This window comes from Rhinoraja longicauda, chromosome 1, assembly GCF_053455715.1.
Source record: "Rhinoraja longicauda isolate Sanriku21f chromosome 1, sRhiLon1.1, whole genome shotgun sequence".
Classification (NCBI taxonomy): domain Eukaryota; kingdom Metazoa; phylum Chordata; class Chondrichthyes; order Rajiformes; family Arhynchobatidae; genus Rhinoraja; species Rhinoraja longicauda.
This window is the reverse complement of record NC_135953.1, coordinates 88,565,820-88,585,617: the sequence shown is the minus strand read 5'-3', so window position 1 is coordinate 88,585,617 and position 19,798 is coordinate 88,565,820. Positions and strand designations below refer to the sequence as shown.

Here is a 19,798-nt window from a genome sequence, read left to right as displayed (position 1 = left end):
AAATGTCATAGATGTAAAGAAACCTATGCAATTTTAAATTTAGGAGAAAAAGCATTTGAACTGAAACACAACAGATTACCTACCCTGACCACACCATCTGAATGTCCTGTGATTATAACGTTCTGTGTGTCCCATTCATTCATCTCAGATACACAGCAACATAGAATCTGCTGACTGCGTCCTGTAAACGTATTCACGTTTACCACTGGATTCCCATTGATGTTCCACACTTGAATGTATGTCCCAGCACAAGAAACAATATCTCCCTATTTAAAATTAAGTAGAATCAGAACGATTTTTACTGAAAGGGAAAATATTACAATCACATATTACAATTATTTTACTTTAAAAGCAGATCTTCAAATTCCTTTAAATAACATAAAAAGGCACAACTATTATTAATTAATCTATTCCAGAACAATTAAGGATGAACAGCCATCAATTTACCAAACATCTGCACTCTACCATTGCTATCTGGAGCTCCCGGTTGCTTGCCATTTTAATTCCTCCTCTCATTCCCACACTTGACGGTCTGTGGAGAAGCTATCACCTTCTCCACTGCCAGGATGGGGTCACGCAGCAGCTCATCTTTCACCCTTGTCGTCTACAAGCCAACGACAAGGACGCTGAATTTGAGTAAATTGTAAACCCCTCTGCCGCTTTCACTCTCCTTCTGATCTACCCTAATTGTCTCACACTCACCCTTACTTCTAACTGGCATAATTTCACCTTTTATTCTCCCTCCCCCACCCACTCCACAATCCATCAGCCACACACTCCTTGTACTGCATCCCTCCCACCAACTGTTCCCATCTTCTCACCTTACTTCCCGTATTTGGATCCATGCTTCACCTTCCCTTCCAATCAGATTCCATCGTCTGCAGCCCTTTGTTACCTCCACATAACACCTCCCAGCCTGTCACTATCTCCACCCTTCCCTCCCCCACCTAACTCCATCTGCCGATCAACGAGTCCCCACCTTCCACTTACCAGCTCTTGCTCCACCCTTCCCTCTTTATACTGACTTTCTCCCTCTTTCAGTTTTGATGAAGGATCCTAACCCAAAACTTCAACTGTTCATTTCACTCCATTGATGATGATCGATCCACAGAGTTCCTTCAGATCCCACTATATGCAGTCTCCTATATCCATGAACAATAAATGCTGGCCTTCTCAATAATACCGTATCCCAAGAAAGAATTATTAAAATTTCAGATAAAAGCATTTAAATCTTTAAAAACCCAATAAAGATCCTTTAACAATGCATGCAGATTTCAGTTATAGCAGCGTAATACTTTGAATATAAATTACAATTCTTCTAGCATTTCAAATAAATGCATTTTTATTGATTTATCTTTGCTTCTAAAAGTGAAGATATCCATTTTATAACACAATGGGAAAAGAATGCACAAAGACAGCAACTTAAATTAATCTTGAAGGTGTTGACTACTTACCACTGTTTACAATATTTTAACAAGATGGGGATAGTGTTCTAGTACTTACCGTTAATTCATTAATACACAAAGCAGACACTGGTGCCCTGTGGCCTCGCAGCTGGGTGACAAAGGACAGCTTATTCAAATCCCAAATAATACATGTTCGATCTCGTGATCCACTGACAATTATGTGATAGGCTGATGAAGCGGTTAAACAAGTGACTGCATCAGTGTGCCCGTGGAGTGCCTAAAGTAAAATTAGATATTATTGGTTTTACATTGTGTTAGAATTTGCAGCAATTTAACTGAATTAACCATTTCTCTTTCCTCAGAAATTAATCAGTCAGTTCAAAAGCTCATCAGCTTGGAATATAGACAATAGGTGCAGGAGGAGGCCATTCGGCCCTTCGAGCCAGCACCGCCATTCAACGTGATCATGGCTGATCATTCTCAATCAGTACCCCATTCCTGCCTTCTCCCCATACCCCCTGACTCCGCTATCCTTAAGAGCACTATCTAGCTCTCTCTTGAATGCATGGTACTTCTCTCTACAGATGGTGTAGCTGAATATTTTCTTAAATTTTTTACCAACAAAGGTTCACAAATTACTTGGACTTTTAAATAGTTTTTCCTTCTGTCTGCCTTTTTTGTTCCTCTGTGAAACTAATTTATATGAACCCATTTTCAAATAGAGTTTGTTGACATAAAAGTTATGTATGCACTTTGTATAAAGTCACTGAAACTATTGGTATAATTTGCGTTAATTGAGTTAGCTGATTAGAGATCGTCAACATGAAATGATACAATTATTTTGAGGTGCTGACAAATGACATATAAAAGTAGGTCGATGATACAATGGATACAAGTTTAATATAGAACATTGTCTTGTTAAGAAGAAACAAAGATTAAAAAGAAAATGCAAGTACTAGTGGCTGGTACCCTGGTCACCTTTATCCAACTATCACTTGCCAGGTTTCATTCCAGCCACCCCTCTCTTTACCAGCAATCTGAATGAATGATAATTTAATGATAATTTAATGTCACATGTACCTAGTACAGTGGAAAACTTTATTTTGCATACAACCTCGGCAGTACACAAGTGTAATCACATGTTGGCACCGACAAAGTTACAAAGGTATTTTCTATGGAGGTCTGCATACATTTACATTTGGAGTGACCCTAACTAAAGGTCTCCATGTTCTTTATCATAATATGATACAGGTCCACCACCAATTTTCGGCAACTGGTGGTCTGGCACCTCCTTTAATCTGGTCAAAATTACGAGAATGCACTTGAAATCCCCCTCGGAAGTCCCCCCGAAAATGTGGGGCCTAGGCCGGGTGAGGCAGACCATCTCAATCTCATCGAGACCGCCAAGGCCGTTTGGCAGTTCTAATTTGACCCTTGCGACCGGGGCACTGGTACTCAGGCATGGCTGAAGCCAGTTGATCTGTACCCAAGGCTGACTATCGCAGCCAACTTTGCAGGCCGGTATCTCGGCTCCCCAAGGCCGTGACCTCATTGGTCCGGCAAAACAGATAATACGGCAAGGCTCTGGAACCTAGGGAGCCAGAAAATCAATGGTGGCCCTGTACTATCAACTGGATTTTAAAGACCCACTGTGAAGCTGTTCAATTTTCCTTCAGTTTTCAGTGAGGATGAGGCAATATTGAGTGGTTGTTGATAAATACATAGAGACGATGAATACCAATCCAATTTCTGAGAAGAGAATTCATTGGGAAGCAATTTCCACTCTGCAATACTCCATCTACGACTTGAAGTAAGACATTTATGCACAATATTTTCAAAGGCAGCATAATTGTCTCTGCGTCACGTGTTAAGTCAAAAAATTGTGGGTCTTGTCTCATTCCAGAGACTAACATTCCTGTGAGTAATATTCAGCATCAGTTGCTTGTTAGAGATGCTGTCCGTTGGAAAAGATGTTAGAGATGTATAAAATACTAGTCTTTTTTTTCTATTTACCTACAGATATTTTCACTTTTCATGAACTCAAACGCACCTGTTTCAGAGTCAGAGTCTTGGCTTTTTCCTTGGAGGTACCCATTTCCCAAACGCAGATTGCAGTACTTGTTCCTCCTGTGACAACCAATTTGGGGTTTGGACAAATTGCGCAGAAAATCTGTCCCCATTCACTTAAGCATTCATACACTATGAAGGCCTATGAAAAAGAAAGAAATTATCTCACAGTCTATTGCTTTAAACATGAAACAAAGACAAATGTAAATTAAATTATTCAAATCAAATGTTTTTGCATATTAAAAGACCATTAGTACTCCAGCATTAATATAGCAGGAAGGGGAGTGCTGGAATCAGGGGAGAATTGATGGCTACATGAAGCCAAAAATGGGATTAGATGGTTGATGTTCAGCACATACTTGGTGGGCCGAAGAACCTATTTCCGTGATGTATGACTCTCTGACAAACCAAGGACAAATTGATGTGTGGTTCCATATAAATGCTGATGAAAATTCATTATGTTTTTCCTTCCTCAGTTGCTGCCTAATCTGTTGACTGTCTCCAAGGTGTTCTGTTTAACTACATAATGCAAATTCATTCTTTTAAAGAAGACACTTTTGAAAGTATGCTTATATCATTTTAACCAACAATTAATATTCCCTGTACAGGTAGTTCTCCTATAATGCATAACACAACATGGATATGAGCAAGAGATAAATTAGGGAACACTATTTGAATTACATTCGCCCAATTGATTACATAGCAATTTCAATTGGGAACTATAGAGAACCACTTGAAAGTTACTATGAAAATTGACAAGCAGAAATAAAAACCCTCTTGTATTTAAACACTGTGGGCAAAAAAACCCTGTTTACATGTCATTTCCCCAGAGTAATTAGACACCATTGTCTCTTTAGAATACAGCTGGTACTTCAACTGCGGGTGGCCACTTAAATTCACAAGCAATCGCTTCCATTCACAGTTATGCAACAATATTCAATTAAACAATGTAACATATAGCCTTCAGTATTTTTAGCTTGTCGTAAAAAAATAATTATAAAGAATATAATTATATAATTATATAAATTATATAAAAAATTTAAAAATCCTGTAGGAAAAATAACTTTAGAAAATCCTGTAGGAAAAATAACTTAGTTATTCCAAGTTTTAAGCTCTCCAGTCTCTAAACCCTATCCCCCATTGACACAATTGTGTTTTTCAATTGTGTTTATAATGCAATTTTCTATAATGTAGGGTTTCTTAGGAATGCAACTATCATGTTGTACTCTTTCTTGGGAGTTAAAAAAAAATTACTGTAAAACAGTTAAAGACAAAAAGTGCTGGAGTAACCCAGCGGGTCAGGCAGCATCTCTGAAGAATATGGTGACAGGAACCTTCAGACTGTTCAAAGAGCAGGACAGCAGCAATAATCACAGAGGGCAAACCGTGAGAAAGGGTCAGAGGGAGGAGGATAAACTATTCAAAGTAGGGAAACCTTGAGGAGGTTTTGCAGTGGAGCAGTAAAATGCAGACACAAGGAAATGCAGATGCTGGTTCACGAAAACAAACACAAAGTGCTGGAGTAACTCAGCCGGTCAGGCAGCATCTCTGGAGAACATGGATAGGCGATGTTTTGGGTCGGGACCCATCTTCAGACTGAGTCTATGCCGACCACCAATTCGCAATAGATCAGTGTAATCCCTAGTTCGCATCCAGTCCCTACACTGTGGGCAAAAAAAACCCTGTTTACATGACATTTCCCCAGAGTAATTAGACACCATTGTCTCTTTAGAATACAGCTGGCACTTCTGTATATGATGTGGGAGAAATGTGGAATTCTCTGCCACAGTAGGCAGTCAAAGCCAATTCACTGGATGTTTTCAAGAGAATTTATTGTCTATTGAGTCAGATATAGCTCTTAGGGTTAATGGAATCAAGGGATATGGGAAGAAAGCAGGAACAGGGTACTGACTTTGGATGATCAGCCATGATTATATTGAATGGCAGTGCTGGCTCGAAGGGCCGAATGGTCTACGCCTGCACCTATTTTCTATGTTTCTATGTTTAAAACTGAAGAACCCAGAGGAAACCCACGTAGTCACAGTGAGAATGTGCAAACTTGACACAGACAACGCCTGAAGTTGGGATCATACCCATATCACTGGCATTGTGAAGCAGTCTCTTCCAGTTGTGCCATTGTGTCATCTTAAAATGTAAAAATAAACTGTACAGAAATTAAGTATTGGAGTGAAAAATTAATTTTTAAAATGCATTTGATGTAAATCTGAAGTAAAAGCAGAAAATATTGGAAACACTCAGCAAGTCAGGAACTATATGTGGACTGAATTACAAAATGTTTTGGAGACGCTTTTTGAATCTGAAATGTTAATATTTGGAAAATAATAACCAAGTTTTTACTTTACTGTGGAAACTGCTTATGAGAGAGCATCAAATTTAATAAAGATCTTGACACATACCTTATCAGATTCATAATTTGCAACTCTGCAACTAAGATCTGCATATCCCCAGGCAAATGTTTTGTTCCAAACGGGAGGAATCAGGACTTTGTTTTGTTCTACTGCTAGAATGCCTTTTTCTGTAAAAATGATCTGTCCCACTGGTTCCTTAAGTTCTGGAGCGAGAGAGAGAGAGAGAGAGAGAAAAAAGCCTATTTAAACAATGCCAGCCAAGCATACTTCTGCAGACCAGTGGAGAGATTCAGCAAAGTAAATTGAAAAAAGAAAAAAACACTATAAAAAAAGATAAAGGACTCATGGTTGAAAGATGTGTAGTCATTATAAAATTTAATATTCTAATATTTAAACGCAGTCTTATTTAATTGAATAAGTTTCATTCCACTGCACCTCTTATTGAATATAACTAGAAGCAAAATGAGAGTCAATGAACAAACTGGGACCAAGACCAATTTGTAAAAGGTCTCCACCTGCTGGCACTCAAAGCCCTTTGAGCAGCAGGTTTTAGGCAGTTTTAATACAGATTTCATCACTATAAATCTCACTTAGATATTGCAGAATAAATAAAAACACCAGTACAGCAGGGGCCAAACAATCAGAAATACCAGTATATTTGCCAGGACAATGCTGGGCACTATTTTGGATAAAACAACTTAAGTAATAAGCAAAACATTTTAAGAGAAACATACATCTTGCCAAAAATGCAGAAAATGGTGATAAGTAGGAATGTGAATCACATTTATCAGTGGTCATCTTCAAATACGCTTAATCTAGAAATTCTTTCTTAATAAAAAAATCTTACAAAATATGAGGAGTTTTGAATATGCAAATAACTGGTACCTTTGACAGGTGCCAATGATGGTCTAAGATTATCCAAATGATGAAAGAAGACCTTATCCATGGCACAGCTCAGAGAGGATGGTGCAACGGATGTGTCTCCATTAATCCTGCTCCTTGTTCTTTTTGGCGGATGCGGCTTTTTAAATAACTGTTAGGAGGGAAAAGAAAGCGATTAAATACATTTTCATTTCAGTGAACTTCACTTTACATGTCCTTCTCTTTATAAAGCTTCCAGTATCAAATGTAAGATAATATCATGGCCAAGCATAACATATATCTACTGTGTTGAGAACTAGGAATGTTTTCAATAGACAATAGACAATAGACAATAGACAATAGGTGCAGGAGTAGGCCATTCAGCCCTTCGAGCCAGCACCGCCATTCAATGCGATCATGGCTGATCACTATCAATCAGTACCCCGTTCCTGCCTTCTCCCCATACCCCCTCACTCCGCTATCCTTAAGAGCTCTATCCAGCTCTCTCTTGAAAGCATCCAACGAACTGGCCTCCACTGCCTTCTGAGGCAGAGAATTCCACACCTTCACCACCCTCTGACTGAAAAAGTTCTTCCTCATCTCCGTTCTAAATGGCCTACCCCTTATTCTCAAACTGTGGCCCCTTGTTCTGGACTCCCCCAACATTGGGAACATGTTATCTGCCTCTAATGTGTCCAATCCCCTAATTATCTTATATGTTTCAATAAGATCCCCCCTCATCCTTCTAAATTCCAGTGTATACAAGCCCAATCGCTCCAGCCTTTCAACATACGACAGTCCCGCCATTCCGGGAATTAATCTAGTGAACCTACGCTGCACGCCCTCCATAGCAAGAATATCCTTCCTCAAATTTGGAGACCAAAACTGCACACAGTACTCCAGGTGCGGTCTCACCAGGGCCCGGTACAACTGTAGAAGGACCTCTTTGCTCCTATACTCAACTCCTCTTGTTACGAAGGCCAACATTCCATTGGCTTTCTTCACTGCCTGCTGAACCTGCATGCTTCCTTTCATTGACTGATGCACTAGGACACCCAGATCTCGTTGAACTCCCCCTCCTCCTAACTTGACACCATTCAGATAATAATCTGCCTTTCTATTCTTACTTCCAAAGTGAATAACCTCACACTTATCTACATTAAACTGCATCTGCCATGTATCCGCCCACTCACACAACCTGTCCAGGTCACCCTGCAGCCTTATTGCATCTTCCTCACAATTCACACTACCCCCCAACTTAGTATCATCTGCAAATTTGCTAATGGTACTTTTAATCCCTTCGTCTAAGTCATTAATGTATATCGTAAATAGCTGGGGTCCCAGCACCGAACCTTGCGGTACCCCACTGGTCACTGCCTGCCATTCCGAAAGGGACCCATTTATCCCCACTCTTTGCTTTCTGTCTGTTAACCAATTTTCTATCCATGTCAGTACCCTACCCCCAATACCATGTGCCCTAATTTTGCCCACTAATCTCCTATGTGGGACCTTGTCGAAGGCTTTCTGAAAGTCGAGGTACACCACATCCACTGACTCTCCCTTGTCAATTTTCCTAGTTACATCCTCAAAAAATTCCAGTAGATTTGTCAAGCATGATTTCCCCTTCGTAAATCCATGCTGACTCGGAACGATCCCGTTACTGCTATCCAAATGCTCAGCAATTTCGTCTTTTATAATTGACTCCAGCATTTTCCCCACCACTGATGTCAGACTAACTGGTCTATAATTACCCGTTTTCTCTCTCCCTCCTTTCTTAAAAAGTGGGATAACATTTGCTATTCTCCAATCCACAGGAACTGATCCTGAATCTATAGAACATTGAAAAATGATCTCCAATGCTTCCACTATTTCTAGAGCCACCTCCTTAAGTACTCTGGGATGCAGACCATCAGGCCCTGGGGATTTATCAGCCTTCAGTCCCATCAGTCTACCCAAAACCATTTCCTGCCTAATGTGGATTTCCTTCAGTTCCTCCATCACCCTAGGTTCTCCAGCCCCTAGAACATTTGGGAGATTGTGTGTATCTTCCTCAGTGAAGACAGATCCAAAGTAACGGTTTAACTCGTCTGCCATTTCTTTGTTCCCCATAATAAATTCCCCTGCTTCTGTCTTCAAGGGACCCACATTTGCCTTGACTATTTTTTTCCTCTTCACGTACCTAAAAAAACTTTTGCTATCCTCCTTTATATTATTGGCTAGTTTACCCTCGTACCTCATCTTTTCTCCTCGTATTGCCTTTTTAGTTAACTTTTGTTGCTCTTTAAAAGAGTCCCAATCCTCTGTCTTCCCACTCTTCTTTGCTATGTTATACTTCCTCTCCTTAATTTTTATGCTGTCCCTGACTTCCCTTGTCAGCCACAGGTGTCTCTTACTCCCCTTAGAGTCTTTCCACCTCTTTGGAATAAATTGATCCTGCAACCTCTGCATTATTCCCAGGAATACCTGCCATTGCTGTTCTACCGTCTTCCCTGCTAGGGCCTCCTTCCAATCAATTTTGGCCAGCTCCCGCCTCATGCCTCTGTAATCCCCTTTGCTATACTGCAATACCGACACTTCCGATTTTCCCTTCTGCCTTTCCATTTGCAGAGTAAAACTTATCATGTTGTGATCACTGCCTCCTAATGGCTCTTTTACCTCTAGTCCCCTTACCAGATCAGGATCATTACACAACACTAAATCCAGAATTGCCTTCTCCCTGGTAGGCTCCAGTACAAGCTGTTCTAAGAATCCATCTCGAAGGCACTCTACAAACTCTCTTTCCTGGGGTCCATTTCCAACCTGATTTTCCCAGTCTACCTGCATGTTGAAATCTCCCATAACCACCGTAGCATTACATTTTTGACACGCCAATTTTATCTCCTGATTTAACTTGCACCCTAAGTCGAGGCTACTGTTTGGGGGCCTATAGATAACTCCCATTAGGGTCTTTTTACCCTTACAATTTCTCATTTCTATCCATACTGATTCAACATCTCCTGATTCTATGTCACCCCTTGCAAGGGAATGAATATCATTCCTTACCATCAGAGCAACCCCACCCCCTCTGCCCACCTGTCTGTCTTTTCTATACGTTGTGTACCCCTGAATATTCAGTTCCCAGCCCTGGTCCTCTTGTAGCCATGTCTCAGTGATCCCTACAACATCATACTTGCCCATGACTAACTGAGCCTCAAGCTCATCCACTTTATTTTTTATACTACGCGCATTTAAGTACAACACTTTAACTTCTGTATTTACCTCCCCTCTCACATCGTTCACAATTGGCCCTGCCCTTAATTTCTTTTCCGCTCTGGAACTTCTGTTCCCATTCTTCCTAGAGTCTTTTGCAATATCTCCTGTATTCCCTTTTACCTCATCTTCATATTCACAATTTGTTAACCCCTCCCCCCCACTACTTAGTTTAAAGCCACAGGTGTCACACTAGCAAACCTGCCTGCCAGAATGTTTGTCCCCCTGCTGTTAAGATGCAACCCGTCCCTTTTGTACAAGTCACCCCTAGCCCAGAAGAGATCCCAGTGGTCCAGAAATCTAAATCCCTGCTCTCTGCACCAGTCCCTCAGCCATAATAGATCAGTAACATTTTTAATTCATCATAGAAGTCTCAACTAAAATACTTGGAAGATTTCTTAACTTTATTAAAATAGAATCAGTAATCAAATAAACCAACAATACTTTTAATAGAAATTCTTTCTTTCTTCTTAGTAAGTGGAAAATAATAATCTCACTAAAATAGAATGCAAAATTTTTCAATTGAAACATAGAACCATAGAAAATAGGTGTAGGTGGAGGCCATTCGGCCCTTTGAGCCAGCACCGCCATTCATTGTGATCATGGCTGATCGTCCCCAATCAATACCCTGTGCCTGCCTTCTCCCCATATCCCTTGATTCCACTAGCCCCTAGAGCTCTATCTAACTCTCTCTTAAATCCATCCAGTGATTTGGCTTCCACTGCCCTCTGTGGCAGAGAATTCCACAAATTCACAACTTTCTGGGTGAAAGTTTTTTCTCACCTCAGTTTTAAATGGCCTCCCCTTTATTCTAAGACTGTGGCCCCTGGTTCTGGACTCGCCCAACATTGGGAACATTTTTCCTGCAAGTTGCTTGTCCAGTCCTTTTATAATTTTATATGTTTCTATAAGATCCCCTCTCATCCTTCTAAACTCCAGTGAATACAAGCCTAGTCTTTTCAATCTTGCCTCATATGTCAGTCCCACCATCCCAGGGATCAATCTCGTATGCTCAATTGAGTATGCTCTATTCTTAAGGACCAAAAATGTGAAAAATTGTGGAATACATCTCTTCTAATTCTGAAAGTATTACAGGTATATTGTTTTGTACTGTATATATGACTTCAAGTGAAATTATTCTGTGTTATGCTGACAATATTTGTGTAGTATTAGAGAACAAATATGACTGGTCACGTGGCATTTACACACTGGAAATAGGGAAGGTAATCATGTTATTTTTTAAATATTCAACTTTGGCTTGAAGTTATTTGTTCATGTTTCTTTTCTTTTTAAATGTGAATAGCATTTAAATGTTTGAAGTCCCAAATATTTAAAGAAAAATCTTCACATATGTGATGTGGAAAGGAATGGATATGGTGAGGATATTTCCACTATTGAGAGAGTCCAGAACCAGAGGTCATAGCCTCAGAATAAAAGGATGTTCCTTTAGAAAGGAGATAAGGAGGGCGGTGAATCTGTAGAGTTCATTGACACAGAAGGCTGTGGAGGCCATCAATGGATATTTTCAAGGCAGAAATAGGTAGATTATTCATTAGTATGGGTTTCAAGGGTTATGGAGAGAAGGCAGGAAAATGGGGTTGAGAGGGAGAGATAGATCAGCCATGATTGAATGGTGTAGACTTGATAAGCCGAATGGCCTAATTCTGGTCCTAATACTTATGAACATGAATTCAACAGGACAGAATTCTGTCCCCTTTCTATCAAAGGCTGTCAATTAATTCCAGGGTTGTGCCTCGGCAGAGAGCCTTCCTATGTCTATTTGTTGCCAAAGTCTTGTTGCATCATGCTCGAAGTTTCCCATCCAGGCAAAGTGCCATTTGTATTCAGTCTAAGTAACTATGAACAGGCCGGATTTAACAGATGAGTTAGTGCTCAGCCATTGTGGTAAACACTGACTGTAATTCAGGTGAACTCCATGGAAAAAGACAAAAAATACTTGTAGTGTCAGATTCCAGTTTTTTAAAAAACTAGTATCAAGGACCTCAGCTCTTGGCTCCAAATTGGCCATGTGCAAATTATGAAGTGATGCTCACCTGGGATTCCAGTTAAGAGAAAAGATCTATAACTCAGGAAACAAGATATGATCTTGTCTTGAGAAAAAGGTAAAAGAAAACAGTAACTTGCTACTGAAATAATAGAACATGTCCCTACGTAATACAGGGACTGGTGCTGGGATCTTTGCGTGCACCATAAAGACAGGTGCTAGGATCTTTGTTGTAGTGTACTTAAATGTCTTGGGTGAGAATGTAGTTGACCTGATTAGTAAGTTTGCAAACAAGATGCAATGTGCTGGAGTTGTGGATAGCAAAGAACATTGTCTCAGGATACAAAGGGGCATAGATGATCTGGAAGGTTGAGCAGGGCAGTGGCAGATGGAATTAATCTAGATAGGCAGGATATAATGCACTTTGGGAAGTCTCAGGCAAAAGGTATAGAAGTGTGAAAACACACACCTCCAGATTAAGGGACAGTTTCTTCCCAGCTGTTATCTGGCAACTGAATCATCCTACAAAAACAAGAGAGCAGTGCTGAACTACTATCTACCTCTTTGGTGACTCTCTGACTATCCTTGATTGGACCTTGCTGGCTCTACCTTGCACTAAACGTTATCCCCTTATCATGTATCTATACACTGTAAATGGCTCAATTGTAATCATGTGTTGTCTTTCTGCTGACTGGACAGCGTGCAAAAAAAGCTTTTCACTGTACCTCTGTACTCCTGACAATAAACTAAACTGAGGTTAAACTTAAATGCTGATAAGACATATACAAGTGAATGACAGTGAATTTAACAGCGTTTATGTGGAGGGGAACCTGGGGATGCAAGCGCACAGCTCACTGAATCTGGTGATGGATGTGAACAGAGTGGTTAAGAAGACATTTGTTATGCTTGCATTCATTGACTGGAATATTGAGTGTAAGAGTTGGAAGGTCATGCTGCAGTTGTAGACCTCATTTGGAATATTGTCTAGTTCTGGTCACCACATTATAGGAAGAATGAAGTAGCAGTGGACAGAATGCAAAAGAGATTCACCAAGATGTTACCTGAAATGTAGGGCTGCGATTATTGGAAGAGATTGAATAGTCTAGATTTATTCTCATTGGAACATATGAAGGTGAATGGTGATCTTATAGAGATTTATAAAATTACTAGCCAGGCATGGACCCGTTGGGCCCAAATCTCTCCAGCGAGCCCGGCAACCCTCCGTCCAAACCTCTCCTGCGGGCCCAACAACCCTCCCCCAGCTGAAGACACACACCCACCATCCCCCCTCAACCCCCCTTAAAACACTCCCGGGGCCGGGGGCCGGTGAGGGGGGAGAGAAAAGGGGAGAGGGAGCCATTCACTCTCCAACCCCGTGCGCAGGAGAACTCTCCCCCCCCCCCCCCCATTGGCCGCCACTGCTGTCACTCGGGCGGGTCCCGTCCCCCTCCGAGCGGCAACCCTCCCTCAACTGTGCACGCGCGGATCCGGCGGCCATCTTACATAAGTATTAGATCAATGGGCCCCAATTGCGCATGCGTGGACCCGTTGGGTTCCTATTGTGACGTCAAACACGGAGGTAGCCAATCAGGACACGCCAGACTCCATGTGGGGGGGGGGGGGGGGGGAGGTGGTAGAGGCAATCAAATTTATTAAAGTTTAAAAAGTGTTTTATTAAAGTTTAAAAAGTGAAAATTAAAAAATATATAACAACCACTTGAACCGCAGGCCAATGGTGAGTAAGGTGGGCCTAAAATTGTCACACTATTGTGTACCATTTCGGCTGTACCTCGGGAACAAATACGTATATTAACAAGATGAGAGTTTTAGCAATATACTAGCGAAGAGGGCCCGTTGGGCCCATTCCCACCCCCCCCCCCATTCTCTCCTCCCCCAAGCCCAATTTTACTCTCCCCACACCCCCCCTTTCCCCAAGACCTCCCCTTTTCCCAGTATCCCCATTTCCCCCACCACCAAGCCCCCTCCGGACGACCCCTGTTGTCCCCCTCCCCAGTCCCCATTCTCAGACCCTGCCACCATTCTCTCTCCCCCAGACACACTCTTACTCTCCCCCCTTTCCCCAGCACACCCCTTTCCCCTACTCTCTCTTGCCCCCAGCACCAACAGGTCCCGGGGGGGGGGGGGGGAAGCGCATCAGTGAAAGTTCCGGGGGGGGGGGGGGGTGCGCATTAGTGAAAGGTCCGTGGGGGGGGGGGGGATAGTGGGGAGAGGGTCTCCCGGGTGTGGGAGAGAGGAGAGAAGGGGAGAGAGGAGAGGAGAGCCCATACGCACAGACGCACAGCAGCGCCACGCTGAAAGCCTTCAATAAATCAGTAGGAGGGGGGTTGCGCGAGCTTTTTGACGTCACACGCTGAAGGCAATTGAAAAAACGGCTGTTTTTTAATTTATTTTTACTAAAACCTCTGTAACTTAAAAAATACGCGACCGAATCAAATAAAAATATCATTTTCCAGCAGCATTCAGCGCGGTGATGAAGGCGGTGCAAAAATCGTGGCACTACGGTTCACCGTTTTTTCCGAAATCAGCCGAAATAACTGAGAAAAAAAAGTATTGACTTTTAAATCTCTGTAACTTAACAAATATACGACCGAATTAAATAAAAACATCATTTTCGGCAAGCGTCCAGCGGTGTGATTAAGGCGGTGCAGAAATCGTGGCGCTATGGCTTACCGTTTTCCCGAAATCAGCCGAAATCGCAGACATACACACGCTGAAAACTAAATCCGCACCACAGCGCCCCCCTTCTTTAAAACCGATAAATCAGGGGGGGCAGCACTTTAAAACCTCTGTAACTTAAAAAATATGCGACCGAATTAAATAAAAATATCATTTTCCAGCAGCTGTCCGCGTGGTGATTAAGGCTGTGCAAAATCGTGGCGCTACGGTTCACCGTTTTTGAGAAATCAGCTAAATCAAATATATATACATATATATTAACAAGATCTGACTTTTAATAAGATAGATGTACATATAGATGGGGGGCATCAATTGGATAGACAGACAGAGTACCTTTAGCCCCAGGGCAGGGGAGCATTAGAGTAGATCTGAGGGGCAAGCTTTTCCCATAGAGGGAGGTGATTATCTGGGTTGAGCTGCCAGGAGAGATGGTAGAAGTAGATACAATTACAGTGTTTAAAGATTATTTGGATAGGTACTTAGACAGGGAAGTCATAGAGGGACACAGGCCTAATGCAGGGAAATGGGATTAGCATAGACAAGCATTATGATTGTCGTGGGTAAGACGAGTCGAATTTTAGAATTAGTAGATTACAACACTTGGATGGTATTTCAGACAAGTGAAGTTTAGGGGTTAACTATACTTTGCTCCCTTGATTAGCAAGTAACTGTTATTCAGTGTTCACAGGATAGAGGAGAGATAGGAAAAAATTACACTCTTGTAGGATTATAAAAGTTCGAGCAAGATGGAGGGCTAATCCAAAAAGAGATTTCAATACAAGAAGATGACATTTTTAAACTAATATTCAACGACCGGGGAAACAGTTAATTCAACACGTGACAATGAATGTAATTATACTTGATATGGACTAGCTGCAGAATTTTAGATGAATTTATGTTTGTCGAGTCTGGATGGAAAGTATGTCAGGAAAGTGTTGGATTGGCCGAGCCTGACCGTAAACAAAGCATGGTTGAGGGTCAGGGTTCGGTGTTTAGCAATTTATTCACTGTCTAATATGTGATGGGGACAAGATTGTGCTTATACTCTCAATATACTCAACCATCCATCTTCAGTATGCTGACATGATGTAATACCAGTGCAGACCCAAAACCTCAACCACAACAGGAGGGTATTTCAGAGTAACACCAGAAAAGTTCAATTAAGATCTCATCAAGACAGAATATACATGGGAAGAAAGGAAACTCATATATACTCGTATATACCCTCATTTGGAACATAAAATCCAGTATCTTCTGAACATGTTTTCAGCACATGAGCAACGTAAAATGCAGAATACAGTGCTTACTTGTTTGGGAATCTGTCCAAAATTATTGATGAACCCAATAGTTGCGGTTTCTTTGAGAGGATCATTGATATTATAAATGTCGACCTGTCCTTCATAAAAGAGATGATGGAAAGCATTGACTGCTTCTACTGCAGGTACACCTTGTTGTTTATATCCAAAGATCAAGTCGATCCACTCGTGCAGATGTGAACTGACATAGTCACATTCCAGTGCCTGAAACAAAAGGATAAATCTAAATTACAGTATGAAATCTAATTAATCCAGTCGGGTAAAGTCTGCATATTTTAAAATATCTATAGTCATTTGTCATAACTAAAGAAAGTCAGTAAATTTAGGGAACATATTGTTATATTGTAATTTTTTAATGTGCTTGTTCCAATTGCCTATTCTTTGGATTAGGAAATTACTCACATAGGCTACAATAACTGAGGCTGTAATGGCCACGTCAATAAACAAGAGAATTCCATGCAAGATGCATTAGGTTTCCTCAAGCAAATTAATCAGAACCACTGGAGCAAAACTGATTATATAGAGAGGCTGAACAGAGCTGTTCTCCAGAACTAGAATTAGAACACCAGTTTCCTTGAATTTATATTGAAAGTAATTTCAATCAGCATCCTAGATTAAAACAGGCAAAATTACCAAACATAGCACATTGGTTGGGGACCAGTATAATGTGATAAAGAAAGCCAACATGGAATAATTTGCTCTCCATTATTTCCTTTTATTTCCTGTAATAGTATTTGACCAAAAAATGCACGTCCGTCGATTGTTTCAAAATGAGGTACAGATTTAAATGTAAACAAGATAAACCATGTAAATACTCTGAAACAAACAACTTCAGTGTGAAAACAGACACAAAAAGAAGGAGTAATTCAACGTGTCAGGCAGCATCTTTGGAGAAAAAGAATAGATGACGTTTCAGGTTGAGATCCATCTGAAGGGTCTTGACCAGAAACGTCACCTGTTCCTTTTTTCCAGAGATGCTGCCTGGTCTGCTGAGTTACTCCAGGTTTTTGTGTCTACCTTCGGTGTAAACCAGCATCTGCAGTTCCTTCCTACACACATCAGTGTGAAGTTGTATGTCCTAGATATTAAATAGAAACATCAATACTTTACCTGACGGTGAACTCTGATGAATTCTCTTGGGTCTCCTTTTGCCCATGGTGGTAGCAACACACTTCCCAATTTTGTGCCATTCTGCTTAAAACCTAGATGTGGAAAATCATAAATGTTGAGGAAATCTATTATTTGTAAATGAAAAATTCCACTACCTGCATTTACTCATATTATACAACTAGACAACCCGTGGACTCGTTGGGTCCCATTGTTACTAAGGGTTCTTTAGTAACTGAGCAGCAGGTGGAGCGGGCTGTGCGGCGGCCGGTTGCGGCCTCCACCCACCAGGCTGCCGCGGGCCAGCTTCTGCAGCTCCACCTGCAACACGGCGTTGGCAGTGTTTCTCCATGTACTCCTGGAAGCCCTGCACGCCCATGGCAGCCGCCTCAACCCGCTTGCCGCAGGCCGGGCGGTACGGCAACAAGCGGACGCGGGCACCGGGCAGTGAGGAGCGGGAGGGGAGAGGAAAGGGGCGAGGGAACCACTCACCCCGGCCCCGGGTGGCCATCGCTGCGGCCAACAGCAGGAGAGCAGCCGCAAGGCGCCGCCGCATGTTCGTCCTGCAGGCGGCCATCTTCTTTGACCTTCTCTCTGATGCCGCGCTGCACTACGGGAGGAAGGTCAGGCATGGGGCATGCCGGGACGTGCGCCGGTCCTCCCCGGCAACCCTCCCACAACTGCGCACGCGTGGATCTGGCCGCCATCTTACCATTGTGACGCCAGATGAACACGTAAGTATTAGATCAATGGGCCCCAACTGCGCAGGCGTGGCTGCCGGGGCAATTCACAGTATAAAGTTTAAAAAGTGAATAACTTTTAAAATATAACAACAATTTGAACGAAACTTTCTGCTGCACGCCGCAGGCCAATGGTGAGTAAGGTGGCCCTAAACCCGTTGCGCTATCGTGTACCGTTTTTGTTGTATTTCGGGAACATGCATACACACACACATATATATATATATATACATACATATATATACATATACACACACACACACACACATATATATATATACACACACACAGCTAAAACATTATGACCACTGCAGGCGAAGTGAATAACATTGGTTATCTTGTTACAATGGCACCTGTCAAGGGGTGGGATATATTAGGCAGCAAATGAACACTCAGTTCTTGAAGTTAATGGTTTGGATGCAGGAGAAATGGGCAGGAGTAAAGACCTGAGCTACTTTGACAAGGGCCAGAAGACTGTGTCAGAGCATCTCTGAAACGGCAAGGCTTGTGGGGTGCTCCCGGTCAGCAGTGGTGAGTACCTACCGACAGGGGTCCGAGGAGGGACAACCCACAAACCGGCGACAGGATGTTGGGGGCCCAAGGCTCATTGATGCCGGAGGGCAACGAAGGCTATCCAGTCTGGTCCGAACCGACAGAAGGTCTACTGTTGCACGTCACAGAAAATTTTAATGGTGGTCACGGGAGGAATGCGTCGCAATACACAGTGCATTGTACCCTGCTGCGTATGGGGCTGCACACGCGGACCAACAGCATATTAGGCAGGTGGTCATAATGTTTTGCCTCATCAGGTCATAATATTTTGGCTGATCGGTGCATGTACATAGATAAATGCAAGATTAGAGTTTTAGAAATATATATATATATATATATATATAGATAACAACAGAAGCATCTCTATGATCAATGGCTGCAGTATGGAGTGGTTTATAAGGACCTTCTGAAATTCAGGATATACTTGTAACGATTTACTGTCTGTTGTGAATGGAAACTCAAAGCCTGCAATCTCCATCAAAACCCTCAGCTCATTAGAACTGTCAGATTGTGGAATATTCGCTCAGGGCTCTGCTGATAGAGGTGAAACGCAGGCAATGTCAGGCATTATCAACTTGAAATCCATTGGAAAGATTTGTACTCCTTTACTATGGAACATGCTTACGTTTACACCCTAAAATACAGCCCATCATAACCAGCATGAGGCTAAAAAGATGTTGAAACTTTGTGAAAAATTAATGGGTTCTCTAACACTAATGACACTTCACAACCTTGTCCAAGATCTTATGCAACCGTACAATTTCCTTAAACAATACAACTGCTTTCTAATTATGCTGAAAGCTTACAATTATATTTGCAGTTCTAACAGAAAGAATGGCGTAACAGTCACTGAAATCAGTTAGCCTTCCTGCTAGAGTTTGGTCTCAGCAGGATCCCTCTTTCCCGGGAATAAAAACTAACTATAAAATTAAGATTAGCTGGTTATTTGGTCCTTGCTGTGTATAATAGGAACATTTTTATAAATTTCAACTGTGATGACTTCTAAAACTACTTAATTAGTACAACACCTTATTTATTCATGGTATGGTATGATTATTTATAAATGGCAAATTCATTCATTTTGCAACCTTTTTAAGAAGTTCTGCTCAGATGGACTGGAGGCTTGAAAACTCTAAAAAAGTATAGAGTTGATTAATCCTGTAATCTTTATGAACTGTTCCAACAGTCTTACCTAGATCAAAGTTGTTGGAATTTAGGAGAAACTCTGGAAGGTAAAAGAATTCTGGAATGAGTTCTTTCACATCTGCCATATTGTGTTTGGATGCTGAGTACCAGGCCTCCCGAACACTGTGAAACATTCGATCAGCTAGATCAAAATGACCACCCTGAGAGAAGAAGACACAAGTAAGAAACATGACAAAAATTCAGGAATTCAAAAGAAGTTATTCTCCCTCATTTATTGAAACCC

At 41.7% G+C, this 19,798-nt stretch overlaps 1 protein-coding gene across 3 annotated transcripts in view; it reads right to left on the bottom strand.

Annotated features, from left to right (window-relative positions):
• The window catches only part of wdfy3 (WD repeat and FYVE domain containing 3), a 271,504-nt gene that overhangs the window by 21,576 nt on the left and 230,130 nt on the right, over positions 1–19,798 (bottom strand). For all 3 annotated transcript variants that reach the window (XM_078402045.1, XM_078402054.1, XM_078402063.1), the window contains 8 exons: positions 19,562–19,715; positions 17,081–17,172; positions 15,962–16,174; positions 6,728–6,875; positions 5,891–6,045; positions 3,457–3,615; positions 1,504–1,683; positions 84–266 (listed from right to left, as the gene is read on the bottom strand). In XM_078402045.1, coding sequence (XP_078258171.1) covers positions 84–266; positions 1,504–1,683; positions 3,457–3,615; positions 5,891–6,045; positions 6,728–6,875; positions 15,962–16,174; positions 17,081–17,172; positions 19,562–19,715 — 1,284 coding nt within the window. The remainder of the gene's footprint in view (positions 1–83; positions 267–1,503; positions 1,684–3,456; positions 3,616–5,890; positions 6,046–6,727; positions 6,876–15,961; positions 16,175–17,080; positions 17,173–19,561; positions 19,716–19,798) is intronic.